This window comes from Lissotriton helveticus, chromosome 5_1, assembly GCF_964261635.1.
Source record: "Lissotriton helveticus chromosome 5_1, aLisHel1.1, whole genome shotgun sequence".
Lineage (NCBI taxonomy): Eukaryota > Metazoa > Chordata > Amphibia > Caudata > Salamandridae > Lissotriton > Lissotriton helveticus.
Genome location: NC_136065.1, coordinates 1189817747 through 1189839640, shown reverse-complemented (window position 1 = coordinate 1189839640; position 21894 = coordinate 1189817747). Strand labels below are relative to the sequence as shown.

The 21894-nt window shown below is 45.2% G+C and overlaps 1 protein-coding gene across 1 annotated transcript in view; it reads right to left on the bottom strand.

Annotated features, from left to right (window-relative positions):
• ENO4 (enolase 4) overlaps positions 1–21894 on the bottom strand; it is a 578809-nt gene that overhangs the window by 332929 nt on the left and 223986 nt on the right. The window contains 2 exon segments of the mRNA XM_078643902.1: positions 2995–3120; positions 3288–3452. Of these exon segments, the coding sequence (XP_078500028.1) occupies positions 2995–3120; positions 3288–3452 (291 nt within the window).

The window sequence follows — 21894 nt, the reverse complement described above, 5'->3', positions numbered from 1 at the left end:
TCAAGGGGGTGGAGTTGCTGAACTATTTTGAGTTGCCTACATCAAACTTTAGTTTAAAAGGAAAACTCTAGATGATACAAGAGTTGACTAACCACACTGACTTTCAAAAACGTTACAGTCATTGTTATCTGATAATAAGAGTGTGGAATTACATTACTTGCACCGTTAAATATTTGGAAAAATGTGGTCTATGAAAGATATAAATTCGATGGCACTCGGCGAAATACATGTGCTCCCCATGTATCACGAAAAAACCACCACTGGGTCAGGGCTCCCAACAGCAAGGCTTAGCCACAAGCATTAAATAACAAAAGAAGTGCCAATACTGTAAACGTTTGAAACTGAATAATCTGAAAACATCTGAACTAAACGAGATGTTAGAATCTCACATTCGTGAGCGGAATTAATCCTTTATTTTTTAAACAAGAATTTTTTTCATAAATTTGGTTTTTGATTTCACCAACTTAACGAATTTTTTAAGACCCTATATACACTGCATATACAAAATTACAACCATCATAATTACAAAAAACAATTTGCTACATTTATAATCAACATCCATTCAAACCTCAATCACTCAATATCAAAGACAACCACAGACAAACATATAATTGTACACTGGAATAACAAAATTCACAGGAAGCCATATATAAGTATCTCCTTAGTATTCTGCTTCAGCCACAGCGTGAAAGTGGAATAAGTGTTGTTGTAACAGCAGGGTACTATGGGTTTCTGTCTGATACAGATTTGGATTGTGCGACGGGATTGCCCAAACAATCAACCATAGCTTCTCTGTCGTGCAGAGGTAAGAGTTGCGTAGCCAGTAGTGATGGTGGTCACAGCTAAGGAGATACTTGTAAATAGGAGGTTGCTAAGAAAAGGTTTTTTCTTTATTCACAGATTCTGGTCCCGATGAGAACTCCATCATCAACAAGGAGTTCGAAACGCGTAGACTTTTTGTAGCCTGAATTCATATCAACCGTGTTTTAAGTCAATTGAAAAATGTATATATGGCTTCCTGTGAATTTTGTTATTCCATTGTACAATTATATGTTTGTCTGTGGTTGTCTTTGATATTGAGTGATTGAGGTTTGAATGGATGTTGATTATAAATGTAGCAAATAGTTTTTTGTAATTATGATGGTTGTAATTTTGTATATGCAGTGTATATAAGGTCTTAAAAAATTCGTTAAGTTGGTGAAATCAAAAACCAAATTTATGAAAAATAATTCTTGTTTAAAAAATAAAGGATTAATTCCGCTCACGAATGTGAGATTCTAACATCTCGTTTAGTTCAAATGTTTTCAGATTATGCAGTTTCAAACTTTTACAGTATTGGCACCCCATGTATCACAGCATATCAAGGGAAACTATTGGTCATATCCGACCTAAAGCCGCTTATAAAACTGAGGTAAAGCGCCGTCAATCAATGGCTTACAGCCGGTGACGAGCTATCATGAAGCCGATCAGGGTCCATCAGAGTGCCAGGCGTAGTAACCGGAGGACAGAAGCAGGAAGAAGATGCTCACTTGATTCCTTGATATTGGAACCACATATCTGTTAACCCTGTTACCCCTTTATGATACGGGGAACATCCAATGCCCTGAAGAAGTCCTTTCAAGGATGAAACGCGTTGGCTGTGCCATTGTCAACAACTGATGTCCATGACCCTGTTTTTATAAATCTTTTTAATACTGAATAAATGAAACTTTGGAAGAACTTTGTTGTTTGGGAATAGATTGTATACATGATTTCCCTGTTTATTGAGTAGTGGTGCAACTGTGCTTTTGTTTTATAATTGTTGAGTTCCGTCTGGGACAACATTGTGACAGTGGGTGTTATACAGTGTGCACACATTTCCTCATGAGTATATATGAGGTCAGAATTATGGAGGGATAGCAACTTAGGTGCTGCCAGTTAGAAGGGATCCACTGTCAGGCGCTTTGTTTTTACATCAGAATTAATATTAATAAATGTTTGTTTATGAAATGTGTGCTAAATGCATAAATAAATCAGCGGCGGTCGCCTCATAGAAAAAGTGGTGGGGTGGGGGGCGGGAGCATGGGTGGGGAGCGCTGAGAAAGTTTAATAATTATACAAATGTAAAAAAAGTTAAACTTACCTGCTGCGTCGTGCCTCTGTGTTGGTTCTTCCTTGTCCTAGCAGACACTGGGACTATGTCACAGACTCCCTGTCCAATCCCCACGCTGCGCTCCTGCTACGAAAGCAGCGCGTGGATTGGCCTAAGCAGGCTGAAAAGACGCTGGGGTGAGGCTACTCTGCCATTGCGGAGGAGCCGGCCCTGGAATAAATTCCTAATATTAGTGGTGGAGGCAAAACCAAAAGGCAGAAAAATGTCTTTGAAAACACTGGTAAATTTGGAAACGACACTGGATTTATTTTTAAGCAATAAGAGGGAATCTTTATGTTCTTTGATGACTAGGTTCAATCAGTGCTTAATATGAGCCGGTGGTTTCCAGTGCTCAGTACCTGGCACTTTATCAACACCGGAGCATTTCAGGAGCACCAGTTATAAAAACATTCATTTACAGGGAAATTAGGTGGTGATTTGCCCAGAATAACAGGATGTGGAGCTGACGCATAGTCCCCGAGTTCCGAGGTCGGCACCTCTTGCCATTACGTCATATCTTCTCCCCACTTTCATGGTTAGTACTTGATTCTGTTTTAGGCAGCGCTAACGGGATAAATGAGCTGGTGCAAGTTGCCTCTGACGAGAAATCCGGCACTTACTTTTTTTTTACAAATGAACAACTGGGTTAAATCACATTGCTCTAAGGAATCCTACCTCTGAGGCAGCATACAATGTACCACGCTATCACTTGTGTAAAATGATGTGGAAATGTCATTCATGGGCCAGCAGCTGAGAGTCCAGAAGATATTTCCAGAAAACATTAGCAGATCAATTGGCACGCTCTTTAAGTAAATGCATTCTCACATTCTCGTCCACGCATATTGCAGTTATAACCGACTAACCTCCTTCCGCAGCGGGTCCATCAAAGCCACAACTGATGGGTGTTTATTAATTAAGTCCACGTACATATCAACCATCTCGTCGGGGCTCTTACTTACTCCGCTCAGCACTTCGTATTTTCCTTTACTCTAAAAAAGAGGAAATTATTAAAATGTATTTGATTGCGGCACTAGCGCCCAAAGCGTTCCTTAATACTTTTAAATGCTGCCTAAAGCGATACATTATGCGTAGAGGACGCAGAGTGGGAAAAAACACACTTTCAATTAGAGAAACACATTAAAAGATAGCTACTTACATAGTCCATTACTTCGTGAGCAGCACAGTTTATTGCTAGATGCAGATTCTGTCCTAATTCCAGTCCGAGCGTCTTGCAGGCCTCTTGAATTAAGTCCAGGGGCTGTTCGAGTCGATCACAGGCAATTACGACACATCCGAGAGGTGACACTCTCTTAACAACATGCTGTGGGGAGGAGATATGTGCGAGAGGTCAGTCTGGGAGGGAAGGCATCTCGGGGTACAGCACAGATCGCGTGCCTTCAGCCTTTAACGCGTGCTGCTTCTCAGACCCCGCGCCCACCTCAATTCACCTCTTCGAAAGTATCAACTAAATATAAACTCTTACAGGCGAGCATTTAGCAAACAATTTAAAGCTAAAAAGCGGACTCCTGACTTGTAAAAGGACAGACCTGCAGGTGCAAACCTTAGGTTATATAGCACGACTGGGATTTGGGACTTTAAGAAGCCTGGCTTCTTCATATGACAACGGAGGGAATGGTTTCCTAACAGGAACAAATTATGGAACTGCCACATCAGGTCAGGGCCTCTGGGTAACTAACCTAGGGCCAGGTGTACAAATGGTTTTAGCGTTCGCAACGGGTTCCCAAACGCGAAAAGCCTTTTACTTGGGTATTACACAGTTGGCGATTTAGGAAAAGTTTTTCCGAATTCCTAAATGTGTTTAGAAATGGATACCGATTCTGTGTCTGGAATCTGAAAGGGGCGTGGTGTAGGCTTCTTTTCCAAATACAGAATTGTAATCATATGAATCAACATTTTGCGGCCGTAATCCGGTAAAAAAACATTAATACACTGGCAACCCAAGCTGGAAGGATAATCATTCGCGAAACGGAAGGGGTCCTGGAACCCCTTCCCCATTGCGAATGTACCTTTGTGCAGGTCCCCAGGCCCACTGTATCCTCCTGTTCAATCAAAAAAAAAAAAGAAAGAAACTTTTCATTTTAAACATAGTCCGATTTTTTTAAGGATAACAGGCTGAATTACAAAAAATACATTGCTTTATTACAAAGTAATTGCAGACATGGTATCCTGCTGGTCCCATTTAAGTTTAAGTTTCATTTTAGAGGAGTAGCCAGTAACCAATGCGACCACTGCCTGCTCTCAAACATATTTTGTTAAACATCCTCAAAGGTCCCATGGACCTCTTCCTATTTACCAATGGTTACACTACCTTTCAGTAGCTGGTAATACAGTAATGTTTTGCAACCGTCATTCGGTTGGAAAACATTAATGAATACCACTGCGTTTTGGTATTTGGAAGGGATGCACTAAACACGCCCCTTCAAAATGCTGAACCGTAAAACCGAATTGCGATTCATTAACAAGTTCCCCATTCATGTCACCACTCACCTCACTCCACACTAGCACTGTGCCACTCTGTGCCCTACAACAGTGAGCGGTCAGTGCTGGTCATTTGGGCTCGCAAGGAGTGGTGGCATTCCTGCCAAGCGGGTGACCAGAAGCGGTAGTACTACAGGTGCATCAAGGTAAATGTGGCCATCCTAGTGAGAAGAAGCTGTTGTGAGCCTTGGTCGACCATGGAAGGATGGAGAAGTGAAGGAAGGGAAACACAATGGGCTCTTATACAAGTGATGAAGGTCAATGTGCCCTCATCTAGAATAGTCCAGGAACAGCTTATGTTATGCTATAAGAGGTGTATGGTCCGTGTGCTAGCATAACTGCCACAAGCTACGCCACAGGTGAGATTTAATAAACCCTGTGCAGTGTAACATATCTGTCAGTGGTGGGAAAACTAAGAGAAATGGGGAGTAGGCCTTGCCCTGAAACTCACTGCAATAGTTTTGTTTTCTCAATCTTTCTAAACGTCCAAGTGACTCTCTTCCAGCCACCAACAGCAAGGCAGGCAGATCTTTCATCTTGCATCGGTGACAGCTGCAGAACTATCCTGAGCAGATGATGCCGTGTTGTTCTGAGGTGGTAGGGTAGAACATAGCTGGGAAGGACCCTTTTGCCAATAACTGAAACATTTGCTGAAATGATGTAGTGAGAACTGATCAGCACCTTGTACTAGATCGTTTCTCTGGTGGAAGCCAGTGTAGATAGGCCAGCACTTAATAAAGGTTATCTGCAGGCTTCATTAGGGCAGGTGTGCCTTTCAGAACTGTATCTTTCCTGCTTTTTAATGCTCACTAAGGCGCTGCCCATGTTGTTCAATCCATAAAATGGTTGGTCTGGTGTGGTGAAAAAGAGGAGACTTGCAGCCTGATTCATGAAGCGAAATAGCGCCCGCAATGGCTGCGAAAACGCAATTGCGGGTGCAAAACACGGAATCGGCATTCAAGTACGAAATAGCGAAATCGCAAAAAAATAATAGCGATTGGAATAGCGATTACGCTGTAATAGTCGCAGACTCCGGGAAGTCGAGCATTAGCGATACGGAAATAGCGACCAACCACGGAATCTGCGAAATGAATAGCGAAACGCAATATTGTCTCAATCGGCATTCATGAAAGAAATACATTAGCGAAAAAGCGCTAAATCGCACGTTTGCGCGGCGCAATTTAAGGACAACTCAAAGCAGGTGGTAACCATAAAAGCCATGATTAAGTAAAATTTGAAAAACTGTTGGCCAATCACCAACAGGTCCAGGCCTGACCAATCACACATAAGGACATTCAGCAGCAGCATTAGGCGTTCCACAATGCCTGGGATGTACATGGTGGTGAGGCGGCGAAGGCTACAGCGAGCAGCACGGAGGAGACGCATGAGGCAGGCAAGGATTTACCGGCAGCGGGTCACCTTGCTGGGCCAAACCAGAGAACAGATTTATGCAAAATACAGGCTGAATGGGGAAATGATCACCTGGCTGATACAAGAACTCGACCCCATCATGCAGCACCCAACAAGGCGAAACAATTCTGTGCCCACACATGTGCAGGTATTGTGCAGCCTGCAACTCCTGGCCTCTGGCAGTTTCCAGGGCATAGTAGCCGCTGCTGGGGGGATATCCCAGCCCACCATGTCACGCTGCCTCCACACTTTTGTTGACGCCATGCTCAGCCAGCTCCACCGGCACATCACATTTCCCACGAGCCAACAGGAATTGGACCTGACAAAACTACAATTTTATAATGTCGCCCATTTTCCCCATGTCCTCGGCTGCATAGACTGTACCCACGTCGCCATCTGCCCACCAGCTGGCACGGAGTATATGTACCGCAACAGGAAGTCCTACCACTCCCTCAACATACAGATGGTCTGCAATGCCAAGACCATCATCACTGACATTGTGGCCCAGTACCCAGGGAGTACCCATGACTCCTTTATCTTCAGGCACAGCGGACTCCACACACGACTGATCAGGGGAGAGTTTGGGGAAGGACACCTACTTGGTCAGTACACTTTGTCGACAATGTCACATTGCTATGAAGTAACTGCGCTGCACAGGCAATCAACATCTGCTCCTCTCATTCAGGTGACAGTGGCTACGCCCTACGGGAATACCTCCTGACCCCTTACCTCAACCCTGCCACACCTCAGCAACGGCGCTACAATGTTGCGCACATCCGGACAAGGAACTGTATTGAAAGGACATTTGGCATGCTCAAGAGCAGGTTCCGTATACTGCACAAGACAGGTGGGGCCATGTATTACAGTCCTGCAGCGTGCTGCCGCATTGTGGCTGTCTGTGCAATGCTTCATAACATTGCAACCAAGCGCCGGATACCAGTTGACATCTCAGGCAGTGAATCTGAGGGGGACGACCGGCCACCAGCACATGCGCACCATGCACGCGGGGAGAACCCAGCTGAAGGCCACAGACGTCGCAACCACATCACAGCTAACAATTTCTAGCCCACCCCCTTCCCCCACCCCACATATCACAATTGCATGCAAAATGTAATGATTACACAAGGCGAATGTGTGCAGCAAAATAAATGTATTTGTTTGATTCACAAGAAAAAAGGGTCATGGTAACAACTATTTACAAAATACAGTATTCCTGCATACTGCATGTGAAGGTTCATGGCAGGCTTAGCGTCAGCCTGCGCCTGTGTCCCTCACACAATGTCATTGGCGCCTCCGGCGCGTAATTCCCAGGCGCCTGTGAGGCTCTTCCTCATCCTGGGCAGCTGTACCAGGCGTAGCCCTGGTGCTGCGCCTAGGTGGGGGGACCTGCGTGGCAGAGTGGCTGCTCACACTGGAGGCACCCTCACTCGCATCGTCTCCCCCTACAATGGCCGGTAGCACAGGTGTATGCAGTGCGGTAACGGCGGTGGTCAAGTGCTCCAGCACCCGGGTAATGTCCTCGCAGCACTGGACCAGTTGGTGCTGCTGGGTCAAAGAGCGCCGCGACAGCTGGGTGGTGGCATTTGCTGCCACATAATTTGACCGACTATAGGTCGACAGCCGGCTCAACAGTTGGTGGTGGCGCCTGCTTGCAACACTGCGGTGCTTCACGAGCGCTGCAGTATTGTCCTCCATTGCCGCCGTCATGCGGTCCATGGCCGCCGTCATGCGGTCCATCCGCTCGCCGACTCCCGCCACATTGCGGCCAATCTTATGCAGCTGGAGCTGGATGGCTCCTTGCTGCTGCGACTGGCGCTGGTGTATTCGGAGCATGCGCCGCTCCACGCTCATGCAGGCATGGAGATGCCCATTGCCCCTCCTGCTGTGCGGCCGCTGTGTTGCGGATGTGGCTGGCCCAGATCTGGTTGGACGAGCTGCAGGTGGTGTAGCAGCTGGTGTTGCAGGTGCGGCAGGCACTGGAGCCACATTGGTGGGGTGCCTGGCTCTGGCAGCCGGTGGGCCTGCAGATGTAGCAGCAGGTAAGGTGGGGGCCCTGGCCTTGGCAGCCGGTGGGCCTGCAGATGTAGCAGCAGGTAAGGTGGGGGGCCTGGCCTTGGCAGCCGGTGGGCCTGCAGATGTAGCAGCAGGTAAGGTGGGGGGCCTGGCCTTGGCAGCCGGTGGGCCTGCAGATGTAGCAGCAGGTACGGTGGGGGGCCTGGCCTTGGCAGCCGGTGGGCCTGCAGATGTAGCAGCAGGTACGGTGGGGGGCCTGGCTGCTGGTGTTGGCGCAGCGGCAGGGGCTGGTGGCTGGGTATCGGGTAGGGATTCCTCCTCCTGGGCCTCCTCATCAATCAGCAGCCTCTCGCTGTCACTGCTATCATCGGCACCTGTGAGGGTAAGTGGATACTCATTAGGTGCATGTGACTGTCAGACGTGCAGATGTTACATGCATGCTGGGTGTCATTCCCTGGATGGCTGTGGATGTGCGCAATTTGGAACCTTTCTGGCCGCATTGTGGTACTACTACATTGTGGACATACTACGTCTCCCACAATGCTTTAGGGCATTTCCTGATGCACAACATAGGCATGACTAAGGGCCAATGAGTGAGCCTATTTGGTCAGGGACGGTCATAGGGGACAGGGTCGCAGTCGCATGCCACTTACCTTGGGTGTCTTGGGTGGGGCGGGAGGAGTCCAGAGGGGTCTCGCCAACACACGCCTCCCTCTCCAAGGTGTCCTCAACCTGGTCCTCCAGGGGTGTGTTGGGTGGGACAGTCGGTCCACCACCTCCAGTGCCTGATGCCTCACCAAGGCGCTCCGCCACCCTCTCCTTGGCACGCCCTCGGAGGTCGTACCAGCGCTTTTTCAGCTCCTCCAACGACCTGTCCGCAACGCCCACAGAGTTGACGCTGGAGGCTATCCCCACCCAGATCCTCGGCTTCTCCTGCTCTGGGACCCTCCTGGAGTTGGCACCAAAGAGCTGGTCATGGTTGGCCACCACCCCTTCAATCAGGTTCTCCAGCTCCTGCTCGGAGAACTTGAGTTTGCGCTTGCGGCCAGCGCTGTTGCTGGGGCCAGGGACAGGTTCGTCGGACATGGCGGTCGCTATTTCGGCCGGTTCGGGAGTCGCAAACGGAGGTTTAGCGTCAGCTTTCCGTCGTGAACACTCGAAGGATAGCGTCGCTGTGGTGTTTGGGGGTGGGATTTGGCTGCTTCCTGGTTGTGATGTCATCACGGTGCTCGGAATGAGTCTTCCCGTTTTCCAGATCCCGCGAGAATGCGACTCGCATTCCCGATCGCACGGGATTGCGAGTCGCAATCCCGTGCAATCGGGATTGCGAGTCGCAATCCCGTGCAATCGGGATTGCGAGTCGCAATCCCGATCGCAGGTAGCCGGAAATAGCGATTTTTCTGCGTTTTTTGTAGGTCGCTAACGGCTTTAGCGCCCGCGTGCGAGTCGCTATTTTTTCCCCGAAAAGTACATGAATGCCGTTTTGCGTTTCCTCAATAGCGAGTCGCTATTAATCGCTATTAGGGACACGCAAAACGGCCCGTACATGAATCAGGCTGTTGGTAATTGACAAAAAGCGCGTGGGAGAAACTCGATAAGATATTTTCAAGTTGACAACATCGAGCCAAATCCAAGAAAACAATGTTACAGGTTAGAAATAATTACTTTTACCCATTTACCTTTTACAGATTTTTCCGAAGGCCAAAAATAACGTACCAAGACCGTACCTAATTACATATTTTAATAAAAAAATGACTAATGTGGTTTCATTGCACTATGGTAGGCCTGGTATAATTATTTTCCTGCACCAAATTGACTAAAAAACCCTTTCCAATTGTTCTCTCCATGCATCTTCTAAATGCAAGAAAACTGGCATGTGTCTCCAATTCTTAAGTCTGAAAAGACTACGCCGTTTACACTGGAATTTCTATTATTGTGCAAAATACCTCCACTCTGTGAACTCATCCACAGCAATACCAAACACATTTATATTTAATCAGCGAGATGAAGCTTATTGCCAATAGCACAGCCAACAGATCCACTTATGGGCACACAATTCCAGCTTCGGGAGCCTCACCAACACAACATAATAGGACTGAATGGAAATTCTAGAACCAATATTACATTTAGGGTGGTATTTCAGCTCATCTTTATCTGGCTGGTCTGTGCCGTTTTACGTAAATCAACTCGGATCGGTTTTGGCCGTACACTAAACGGAGTAGTTGTATCTTACTGCTGGGCCCTAAAGTTTTTTAACATGGCCCAGCGGTGGGCTCTAGAGCTCCTTTCTGGATAGGGCCTAAACAGATTTGTAAATGGCTTTTTCGTTCTGGAATGGCACAGAAGATGTTAAAAAAAAAACTGGATAAATTCCTATTGACGAGTGATGAAAGCATAGCCAATTCTTTTTGCTGTTATACGTTTAAGTATTTTATGCAATATAATCCAACTAATCAGTACAATGTGTGATCATATATCGTAGGGATTTTGATACTGAAATTATAGGGCCAGATTTACTAACCTTTCAAGCAACGCAGTGTTGCTGCGTTGCGTGAAAGGGAGAGAGCAGAAATGTGTCATATCTACTAAGATATGGAGCACTTTTGCTCTCTCCCTGCACGGGTGCAGTTCAGGCAGCCTAGCGCCAACGCAGGCACCCTTGCACCACAGTGCAAAGGTGCCTGAGTTACAAGGAGAATTGTTTTTGTGCAGGAAGGAATACCTTCCTACACAAAAAGGCAAAAACAATCTCTCGAGGCATTTTCCTCCATGTGTGCTGCAGATTACAGCACACATAAGAGGAAATAATGAGGAGAAAAAACACAATTTTCTCCTCGTTTCGCCATCTTATGGGATGTGTAGTGATTTCATGCAATCCCAGGTTTACAAACCTTTGTAAATCTGGGACTGATGGAAATCCATGGATCGATGCATTGGAACGCCCATGGCCCATCCATGGAATGCCTCTCAAAATGAAATGTAACTCAATGCATTGCAATCCGCTGTGTTACGTTACTTTCTTTTTCTTTTTACAAAGTAATGCAAGGCAGTGCAAATCACCTCTCGCATGGATTTATAAATATCTACTCGTATTTTGCGTTACACATGCACCACAAAAGTGGAGCAAGCATGACGTAAAATGTTAGTAAATCTGGTCCTAGTTTCATAGCCTACTGCCATCGGTGTTGTACAATAGAAGAGTCGCATGACATCCACGGAAAGACACAGCCAACATGACACATACACAAATGAAGCACATTTTATGAAATTCTGAAGTGTGGTGGAAACAAATATTTGTAAATATCTACTAGCATTTTGTGTTACGGATGTGCCACAAAAATGGTGCAACCATGACGCCAAATGTTAGTAAATCTGACCCTAGTTTTATAGTGTACGGATATTATTGCTGTAAAATAAAAGAGTTGCATGTCACCCAGGAAAAGACAACACATCAAACATGACAGATAGTGACTGTGCCACATACCCAAATGAAAAAGAACATTTGATGGACGGAATGCTAAACAATGTCAAACATTGACCCGCAGTCCTTAGATCTGGGCCTAAATCCATTGTTATTTTTGTTCACCATGCCATTCCAGTTTGGGCCCAGTTGCAAATCAGTCTTGAACCTGCTCCCTATGTAAACAGTCTAGTCCAAACTACTGGACATGCTCACTGTGCCACTGGATTCAAGCTAGCCTGGTTAATGAGGGGTGATACCCCGAAACCAGTCCTAGGATGCTTTTTTCCGGTCCAGGAAGGACCTTGCCTGGCAGTTCAGGCTCAACTGTTCCCATGGGGAGCAGGATCAAGACTGATTTGCATATGGTTAGGCCAAACTTGGGTGGTATTGTGAGCAAAAAAAATAATGGACTAAACCCAGATCTGTTACTGGGGGTGAATGTTTGATTTGTTCAGCAATGTGTCCATCATTTGTTCTTTTTGCATTTGTTGCCCGCAGTGGAAAGGGTATGCCCAGATGTGGGTCCCATGCTCACTGTGCCACTGGACACAAGTTAGCCTACCTGATGGGTGGTGATCTCCCAAAACCGTTTCCAGGATACTTGTTTCCGGTCCAGGGAGGACCGGAGCTGGAAGTTCGGGCTGGACTGTTTCCATGGGGAGTAGGGTCAAAACTGATTTGCATATGGCTAAGTCCAAACTGGGGTGGTGGTGTGAGCACAAAACGATGGATTAAACCCAGATCTGTGACTGGTGGTTAATGTTTGATTTGTTCAGTATTCGGTCCATTATTTGTTCTTTTTACATACACAAATGAAGCACATTTTTTGTAATTCTAAAGTGTGGTGGAAACAAATATTTTAATACAATCAAAATAAGTCAACACATTAGGTGATGCCGAATTTCACACATAGTTTTTGCGCTGTATAATTTTTTCAGTAAAACTATACGTCTGTGCAAATGTAATGGTTATTTCAACTGAAAATGTGTTTTCTGTACTAGTAGTGCACTACCACACCATGAACACAACGCCACTCTACCCCACTCCAGGTTACTATGCACCTCTATGCCCCTCCAGTCTACGATACTACGTCACTCCACTCCAAGACACTCCACTCTACCCCACTCCACTCTACAACATTATACTCCATGCTATGCCAATCCACTCTACAACACTGTACTCCACTCCAAGATATGCCATTCTACTCCACTCTACACTACTCCACTAAACACTACGCCACACCTCTATATTCTATTCTACGCCACTCCGCTATACGGCACTCTGAGCAATTCTAACCCACTCCATTCGATGACACTTTACTCTACACCACTCCACTGTACGCCACTCCACTTTAAGTACCACACCAAGATACAACAGCAAGTGACACCTCAATATCACAATCTGGCTATGTGGTACTGGCTGCACAAAGGTAACATGTGTTGAAGCATTAGAGATCTTTCTCTTCAAAGGAGCATAGGGTTGGATAGCACTGCCCGATCCCTAAGCATGTACTTATTAGTATAGTTTATATGTAGATGTTGACATTTTGTGGCATTTGGAAGGCATATTCTGAGGTAGATATTGTACAGTACATTATACCGGCAACTCACTAGTGTGTTTTGGGAGTTTCAGATTAAGGGTTACGATAACTTAAAGCTTACTGCATGATATCTTAAACACAGGCTTTTTAATATTATTACATGGAACATAAGGAGCCTGAGCAACCCTAAAATCAAACAATTGGAAATAATTATTTATTTAGGCAACATAGTGTTGAAATGGGCCTGTCGTAAGAAACCTATTTATGTGCTTGTGCGTCCTGTTCTTTTGCCTCAACACCTTGGGACCTAATCAATATTTTGAATTCTTTAACTCATATTCATGTGCCGTAGCGATCCTGATTAAGCATTCCATATGCTTAAAGATGTCTCACATTCACATAGATCCACAGGGCTGATGATGTTACTCATGGTCATGCTCCATGATATTGCCATCACTCTGACAAACCCATACACCCCCAACATAGATTCCCCAGAATTTTTCAGAGTAGTCGTGAGTACACGAAAGCAGAAAAAAAAGCGCTAAACATAATATGGGGTGGCGATTTTAACTGTACTATTCAGCCCACTCTTGATTGCGATAATCCATGGAGGGTTGACCATGCGCGATCAGCTTGAACACTGCAACATATGCTAGCCATGGATGGACTGAGGGTGTAATGTGGGAAAGAAAGAGGTATGGGAAGAGTGTACTCCTACTATTCTCCTGTCCACAATACATTCTCCCGTTCTGACTTTTGCTGACATCAGAATGATAATTTATGAGGCAAATCTGCCACAAACACTTTCCGATCATACCCCGGTATTGTTGAAGCTGAGGATCCCTGACCCACTGCGTCAATGGTGTTTATGGGGCTTCCCCTTGGGGTACCTTTGGTGCCACGCAATTAAGCATGAGTTGTCACCTGCTATCTTCAAGTTTTTTAGCATCAACATAGGTTCTGTTTGCCCGTTTGCAACTGTGTGGAAGCTGTTCAAAGTCTGACAAGGGCTATACAATGGGCAAACAGATTGGGTTCCTTCGATCGTTAAGAACACAGCTGGAAAAGCGCATATGCAACCTCACAGAGATGAAGGTACAACATAAAAGAGACCCCAGCCCCCGGACACGTGAAGAATACAATGAAACCTAAGTATAAGACAGGGAAATGGCTGATAAGGAAAGTCATTTTCTAGGGAAGGTGGGTATTCTAGGGTGAGAGGCCAGGTAGGATGCTTACCTGACTGCTGCAACAGAGGCATAAAAAACACAATTGTTCATTCTTTGCATACTGCTTCTGGGGTGATTGAGGGAAATGAGGCTATATTGCAGGAATATAAGGTACACTGTGAGGGATTGTATGCACCAAAGCCTATCATGGACCCCAGTCACATCCAACAATACCTGGATGGGGTTGCCCTTGCATTGCTAGAGCACAGCACCAAATCTTACAGACAGGAACGTATTGGGGTTCAGGAAATCACTGATGCAATTGAAGGCATGCCTCGAGAAAAGGCCTCTGGCTCTGATGGACTCACTGCTGAGTTCTTTAAGGAATTGAAAACTTGTGCCATGGCTGGCCAGTGAGTACCAAGAAGCTCTGGAAACTGAGAGACTGCCACCCACAACTAGAGGCCGTTATTTCAGCAATCCTCAAACAGCGTAATAATGCCAAAGATTGCAAGTCTTATAGACAGATTTCCTTAAATAATCATAAAGATAAAATACTAGTCTGGGTAGTTGCTAATTACCTTAGGCCTTTAATGAAAAGACTGATACTTCCAGAACTGGGTTTATACCTGGGTGAGTTGCCACCAAGAATTTACTAACCTTTTTTTGCACTCCTACATCAGTTCCACCCAGATACTATGGCTCTATCAGTCCTATTGGAAGTGGGAAGGGCAGGCCTGTTACGAATGGGGATTCGCCACAACATTTTAAGAATCATTGAGTTACAATAGGCAGAGACTATCCCTCGTATGTGTATTAATGGCTACACCTAGCAGCCATTTCCAATTTATAGGGGCAGACATCAAAGGTGCCCTCTCCCCCTGCTCTTCACGCTAGCCATGGAGCCCCTGGCCACTTGGTTAAGAGAAAGACACTCACATAGATAGATACCGTTCCCAACAAAGCGTTTGCACGTGTTTCTCTACGTTGATGACATTATGGTTTTTTGAAGAATCCAGGGAATATCTTGCAGATTACATTAGAGAGATAACCAGATTTGGGGGGCATTCAGGAACATATATCAGTTGGGGAAAGTCAGAAATGCACCCTCTTACGAACATGACCAACTAATTAATATCCACTTAGAAAATTGTGTAGAAAATCCGTTAGCTGTGATTATACATAAATAAGACAGTCAATTGCTGAGCCGCAAAAACTATGGCCCGACAATGGAAAACCTCAATAGGCAGACTGAAAGATGGATACAATTGCCACTGTCTATGAGGGGGTAGAATTGTTCTGAATAAAATGATTGAGTTACCCATATGTTCATATCTACGTAATAATATTGCAACCCCACCCAGCAAACATTTGTTTGCTCAACTAAGATCCTTGTTGACTAAAGATCTGTGGGGTTGTAAAAATCTCAGATTAAACTGGGGGACTCTACCACTGCCATTCAAGAGACGGGATTTTGCAGTTCCTGATTTCAAAAAATATTTTTACGCTGCACAGCCCTTTTATATGAGATATTGGTTTGACCCACAGTGTTGCGTCCCTCACCTCCCGGCGGAGAAGCACCAATTGGATCAGGAGAGGTGAGCACCTGTCTCATGATTAAATAACTTAAGCCTGATTAACTTGTACAAACTGGTCAATTTGGTTTATGGCCATGTCGGCCGGAATAGAACTCCTTGGCTGTTAAACTCCTCAATAATACAGCACTCCCTCTAACGTTAGATATAGATGTTAATAGCATGGAAAGGGCAAGCCTCTTATGAGTGGGCCAGTTACTTGAGGGTGGGAAGATTCCAACATTACATCAGTTCCAGGAAACAGAATGATTAATGCGCTGGAGGAATTTGTTTATTATTATTATTTTTTTTAAGAATCAGGCCTGCAATATCGGTCAAATTACCCAAATTTTGGGATAAATTCCCTCCTCTGTGGCTCCACACTCCTGTAGATAGGTAACTGGCTGTATGGATTAGATATGAAATGTATAAAGGCTACTGAGAGGGAACAAGATTTAGACAAAGAGATTGATGCCAGAGTCTGGAAATACTGATGCAGCCAAACTCAGTCCGTATCCATCAACCACAGACAGAACCTTGTACACTTTGAATTTCTGAAAAGGTTATTCTCAAGCTTTTTGCCTATAATACACCTCCCTAAACCCTCACACTGAGTGAGAGGCTGCAGAGACTCAGCCTAATTCTTCGATTTAACATTGGAGTGCCCACCTGCAAATGCTTCCCTAATGGTCTGAAATAACACGAGGTGTACGAGACATACTGGACATGCATGTGGAGTGCTCCCCCAGACTGTTACATTTGGGCCCCTCCCGAAATCGACCAATAGAACTGGTGCAGTGCTAATACTGTTGGCAAACTCACACTGTTACACTATTGGATGAAAGGCTTGCCCCATAAAATTAAAGACTGGCTGATAGATGCATCGCTTAGTGGCGAGATGGCAGAAGCATATACCGACTTGTAAGTAAACCAGGTGAGACCTGGTGAGATATATGGGGCCGACATAAATAATACTGAGATGCCAGTGTGTTGGAAGATATTTTAAGTGCTGAGTTTAATCCCGTAGTATATGTTTATTTGTATTTTCATTTTAGGAACCAATAAAAAAATGGATTAGAAAAAATAATCTGGATTACCTACAGCAACTGCATAAACATGGAATGCTCTTTGGATAAGCGAAGGGACGCCCCTTCGCTGGGGCAGCTGTGCGCTTTAGAAAACCTACTAACATCACATAACATAACATAAACCAACGAAATACTGTCATCTAGCATCACAGCCTCTGCATACCCACTTCAACATCAAGCTTCAATTTATATATTTTGTTTATTTGCACAGTTGTTTTAGAAACCAATAAAAATGGATTAGTAAAATATATCTGGATTAGCTACTGAAACTGAATAATTTGATGACATATGTATTACTGAAGGATAAGGAAACACAATCATAAAAGAAGTCTGGTAGTGGAAGTGCCTAAGAAGTTCTTTGGTACTGGAACTGCATAAGAATATTAAGTAAAGAAGAGCAGCAGACAGGATATGGAGAGCCACCATTGAAGCAAACGTGTTTAGTTTTAAGAGAGCTAGAGTGAAGCAAAGAGATGAGACAGACCAAGCCTTTTTTCTGTATCATGATAAAACTGTAGTCGATTCCTTGGAATCATTCTTACGTCCGGAAAAACGTTTGGCAGCATGAAAAAAACACCCTTATGCACAAGCACCTGGGGTGGATGAGGATTATTTTGCTCTAAAGGTGGAATGCTCTTTGGATAAACACTAACTAAATACTGTAACTTAGCACCACAGCCTCTTTCACCGATTTAACCGTTAAAGCTTCAATTTACAAACTCTGCTGCAATCTTGATCAGTGTCTCACAATGGTGGGACACTTAACTCCCTTCTCCCTAGCATGGATACCTTCCCAGTGTTAACAGGCATCAGGTTGGACATGCAAAATGTCAATAGAGTAGTTTCTATCATCATCTATATGGGATCAGGCTCATCTTTTGAATCAGAGCACAAGTTCAGAGTGTAGGAGAGTAGGGTCTGCTTCCTATGGTTACCCCCACTTTTTGCTGTGATTCACTGGTTTTTCGACTTTAGTATGGCTGTGGTCCTGCTAATCAGGCCCATAGCCTAGCTGTACTCGCTCTAAATTGATACCATGTACTTTAGGTACATACAAGATTGGTTACTGGGTCATCCTTGTGAGCCCCTGTATATGGTACTCTAGGTACCCAGGGCATAGGTGCACACTAGGCCTACCAGGGGCTGCAGCATGTATTGTGCCACTCCTGGCTAGCCTCCCAAACTGACACCACAGGTCTGCACTTACAGCCTGGGTAAGGTGGTGTAATCACCCCTTACTTAGATATAGTATATCTATATCTTCCTTATATATAGACACATAGTAACCTATAAGTCACTCCTATGGCAGGCCTTGACAATCCTGGAGGCAGAATGCTTGGTTTTATGTGAGATGGTGCTCTAGCATGAGCTGAGCCCCTCTGCAGCTTTCGGAACCATCTCCTTATAGCTGTTCTATGATATAGCCGTACCATATACTCTTAAGTGCATTATAATCCTCACAGCTAATGCTAACTTTGGTTAGACTTTATAAAAAATTGTCGTGTGAGGTGTCAAACACTTTGGAATACTACCCCCTCATCCCCCTGCCAATCCTGGCATCGGGGGAAGCATTCCACCCTTCTAGAGGGAGAAGACATGTAGTTACTGTTAAACCCCGATTAAAGTTAAACAGAGCCCCAGCATCACAAAATGGATGCTGCTGCCACAGATACAAGTCTGCCCTCCTGCTGCGGGACGAAACTCTGGCAGGCGAGGCCTGGACAATAGGTTTCTTGTCCAGGGATGTGCTGGCACCTCCCCAGACAAGCTTTAGTGTATTGGGGCAGGGAGGGTTGCATTCAGTGAATGCTTTTTAGACACTGCCTGGGGCACACAAGGTGCTCCATGCATTTCCCAGTTCAAGCCGGTTGCTGGGGCTCTCAGCGCCAGCTCTGGAGCGAAACTGGACAAAGGGGAAGGTGTGTAACCACCCCCTCCCCAGGTCCACCCATAGGAGGGACCTTAGAATTAGTCCAACCTCTAAACTTACTATAAGTATAGAACCCCAGTCCCTGGGACTTTAGATTACCCTGACCGAAACTCTGCAACATACATCTTGGACACTCTACATTCCATATTGACTGAAAGATGGAAGAAATCTCCCTCGTGGTCAAGGAGTGACCACCCTGTTCAAACAGGCACCAACTGCATCTTTGCCGGTCTGCATTTTCGAGGCTCCCGAAGAATCTGCAACACAGGACACAGACTTCCAAACATCTCTGATGCTGACCTGCGCTACCAGCAAAGCTGAGACCTGTAGCAGACATGAGAGACATGGGACCGGAACTCCTGGACATCCTGCATTTTGCAACCTGCACCTACTTCCCGAGGTATTCCGAAGTTGTGCATTGGGGTGCTTGAAACCCCAGCCCCGAGCACCTTTTGCACCGAAGCTCAGAGGCCCACACTCCATGAGTGTCCAGTGGGCCAGCTTTGTGCAATTCAGCTCGACGGGTCTTCGCGGTTCCTAGTCCGTTGGCTAGTGAGCCCCCAAGAAGACCAATCCTTGATATACTTTGCTTTCCTGGTTGCTCCAGGCTTACTCCAACTCCTCCCCAAAGGGGGAGTTCCTCAGACCTTGCTGGTCTGCACCAAAGCCCATCTCGACATCCTGCGTGGATTGCGTTTGCCAAGGTTTGTTGGGTCCAATCTGGATGCCGACACCGCAGTCAACTAGATCCTTCGTGGGACAGCTCAAATCCAGCTCCTGGTCATCGTCGACGCCTCCTGGTCCTTGTGGCTGAAGAGACAAACTTCACCTCCTCACCTGAAATCACCCGACATCGGTTGGCATCTTCCTATCGCCATCCTGGTCACTGGCTAGTGACCCAGACTCTGTCTCCTCTGCTTTCAGGTTCTTCAAATCTCCAATCCACCCGGACACTTTTCCTCTGTACGCCTACAGCACTTCTTCGCAGCTCTCCATAGGAATCTACGACAAAACCCGACACCAAAAGGCACCTATAAACCCGGCTTCCCTGGGTGAGGTAACACGAGTACTCCGGTGCTCCCGTGGGCCTTGACTCTCGAAGTGTCCTGGTCTAAAAGGGTTCCATCGTAGTTCATCTAGAAGTACCCTTAAACGGTAACATTTTAACTGTTTGTTCTCCGTAGAGAGTCATTGGTAAACCGCGGCTGTGTTTAAACACTGCACGCGTCTCCCGTGGGCCTCCTACATCCTAACCTTTGGTGGTTCTAGGCAGCCCCAGCGATTCCACATGCCCTAGGCCTGCTTTCTAACTCTCACGTGGTTCTTATACCATTATTTTAGTAAATGGTTTGTGAGGCCCCTAGGGCGTAACGTATACTGTGCAACTTATCGTAGGCTAATTAAGTTCCTTGTATTGTACTTTTACCTCTGACCTCATAAAGAGTGCAGAGGGGTTGTGTTTAGAATAAATACATATATATTTGATATATACCTTGTGTGGTGTGCTTTCACTTGATCATTCAAGAGATTATAATTGGTAAAACAACTTGCTTAACTCGTCTCCAAGTCTTAGCCTGAAGGCTGCTCTCCACAGCTACCACTAGGATAGCTTTCTATAAGGTTGACTCTATAACCTACCATCAATAAGGGTCGTTTGGACTGGTGCAAGGTGCCCACTAGAATAGTGGACATCATATACCAGGCCAACTTCTCACACAGAGTTCCAAGCCCTACACTCTATGGTTGGTTGTATACTACACAAGGTAATAATAAAACTCGGCGCCCAACCTCTCCAAACAGGTCTCTATTGACATTTTGCATGCCTATTGGACCTAGGAAAGTATCCAAGATAAGGAAAAGGGAGTCAAGTCTCCATGTATGGTCCTTTATCTCCATCTAATGTCCTACATATTACTAGGCATTTCCCATGAGTAAGACAAAATCCTCAAAAGTTTAGGGAAAAACTACCAACTGTTTTGACATTATAGAACACTATTTGGGCTGGTGTGAATCAATTGTGTGTTATTAAACTGGGGGAAGTCAGAACAGTTGGTGACCAAAGTGAACTAGCCACAACAATCACCTGGGGACAATGCTGCATTGATTGCTGCTAGAAATGCTTTTGGAACAAAATTGCTGTAGTTTCACCTGCCCTACTAAACCCGATTGGACCCAAAGTGACAACTTTATTTTTAAAAAAGGCAAAGCCCCTGCTGATTTCTTAATTATAATGATGTATCTGTCATTCTGGTATTATGAATACTGTCAACACCGCTCACCACAGCTTTTTTTTTAGGGTATTATTGAACAAAGTTGCAAGAATAGCAGAGAACCATGTATTAAGGTAGGCAAATCAAAGTTGGTTTCCATAGCAAATCATTGAATAGCTATTTGAGAATGTAAGAAACTACGTAACCCAAACTAATGGCATTAACAATGCAATACTTTCAACAATGCATTAGAGGGAGGGGAAGGGGAGGACCAAATGGGCATGGTTGACAGGTTGGTGGAAGAGTAGAAAGGAGAGACTTTTCTCTGCCTGGTAATTCTTCCAGTTTCATCCATGGGCAACCAGGACATTGGAAAGGAGAGTGCCCAAATCATCCCCATGGCTCCTGTGGTCAACCCAAACAGCCTGACTTCCCTCCTCCTCAAACTCCTCCTCCAAAGAGCAGCTGCTGTATTAAGACAGCCCGAGGGGAGCCGACTACTCTGTACACACTTTAATCCACATAGACAAAAAAGGGCACATGTTTGATGTGACATCAACAGAAGCCCATGTTTTACCTTATTGATACTGATGCTTTTCGATCTACTCTTAAAAACACTCTGTCCTATTTTTCCTCTCTCAGGTAAAATGGGTGTTGCAGTTGGCATTTCAAATATACATGCTCATCTGTTTGTTACCAACCTTTTGTCCTTCTTTAGGTCTAATTACAAGCACACTTTCATTTTGATTCCTAGATCCCCAGAGAATAATCTGGGAAGTGCTCTGCTTTATAAACTGAACTATACTAGGTATTACACTAGCAACTGTGTCTTTTTGGATGTTCCAATCTGAAAAAGATAATGCTGTA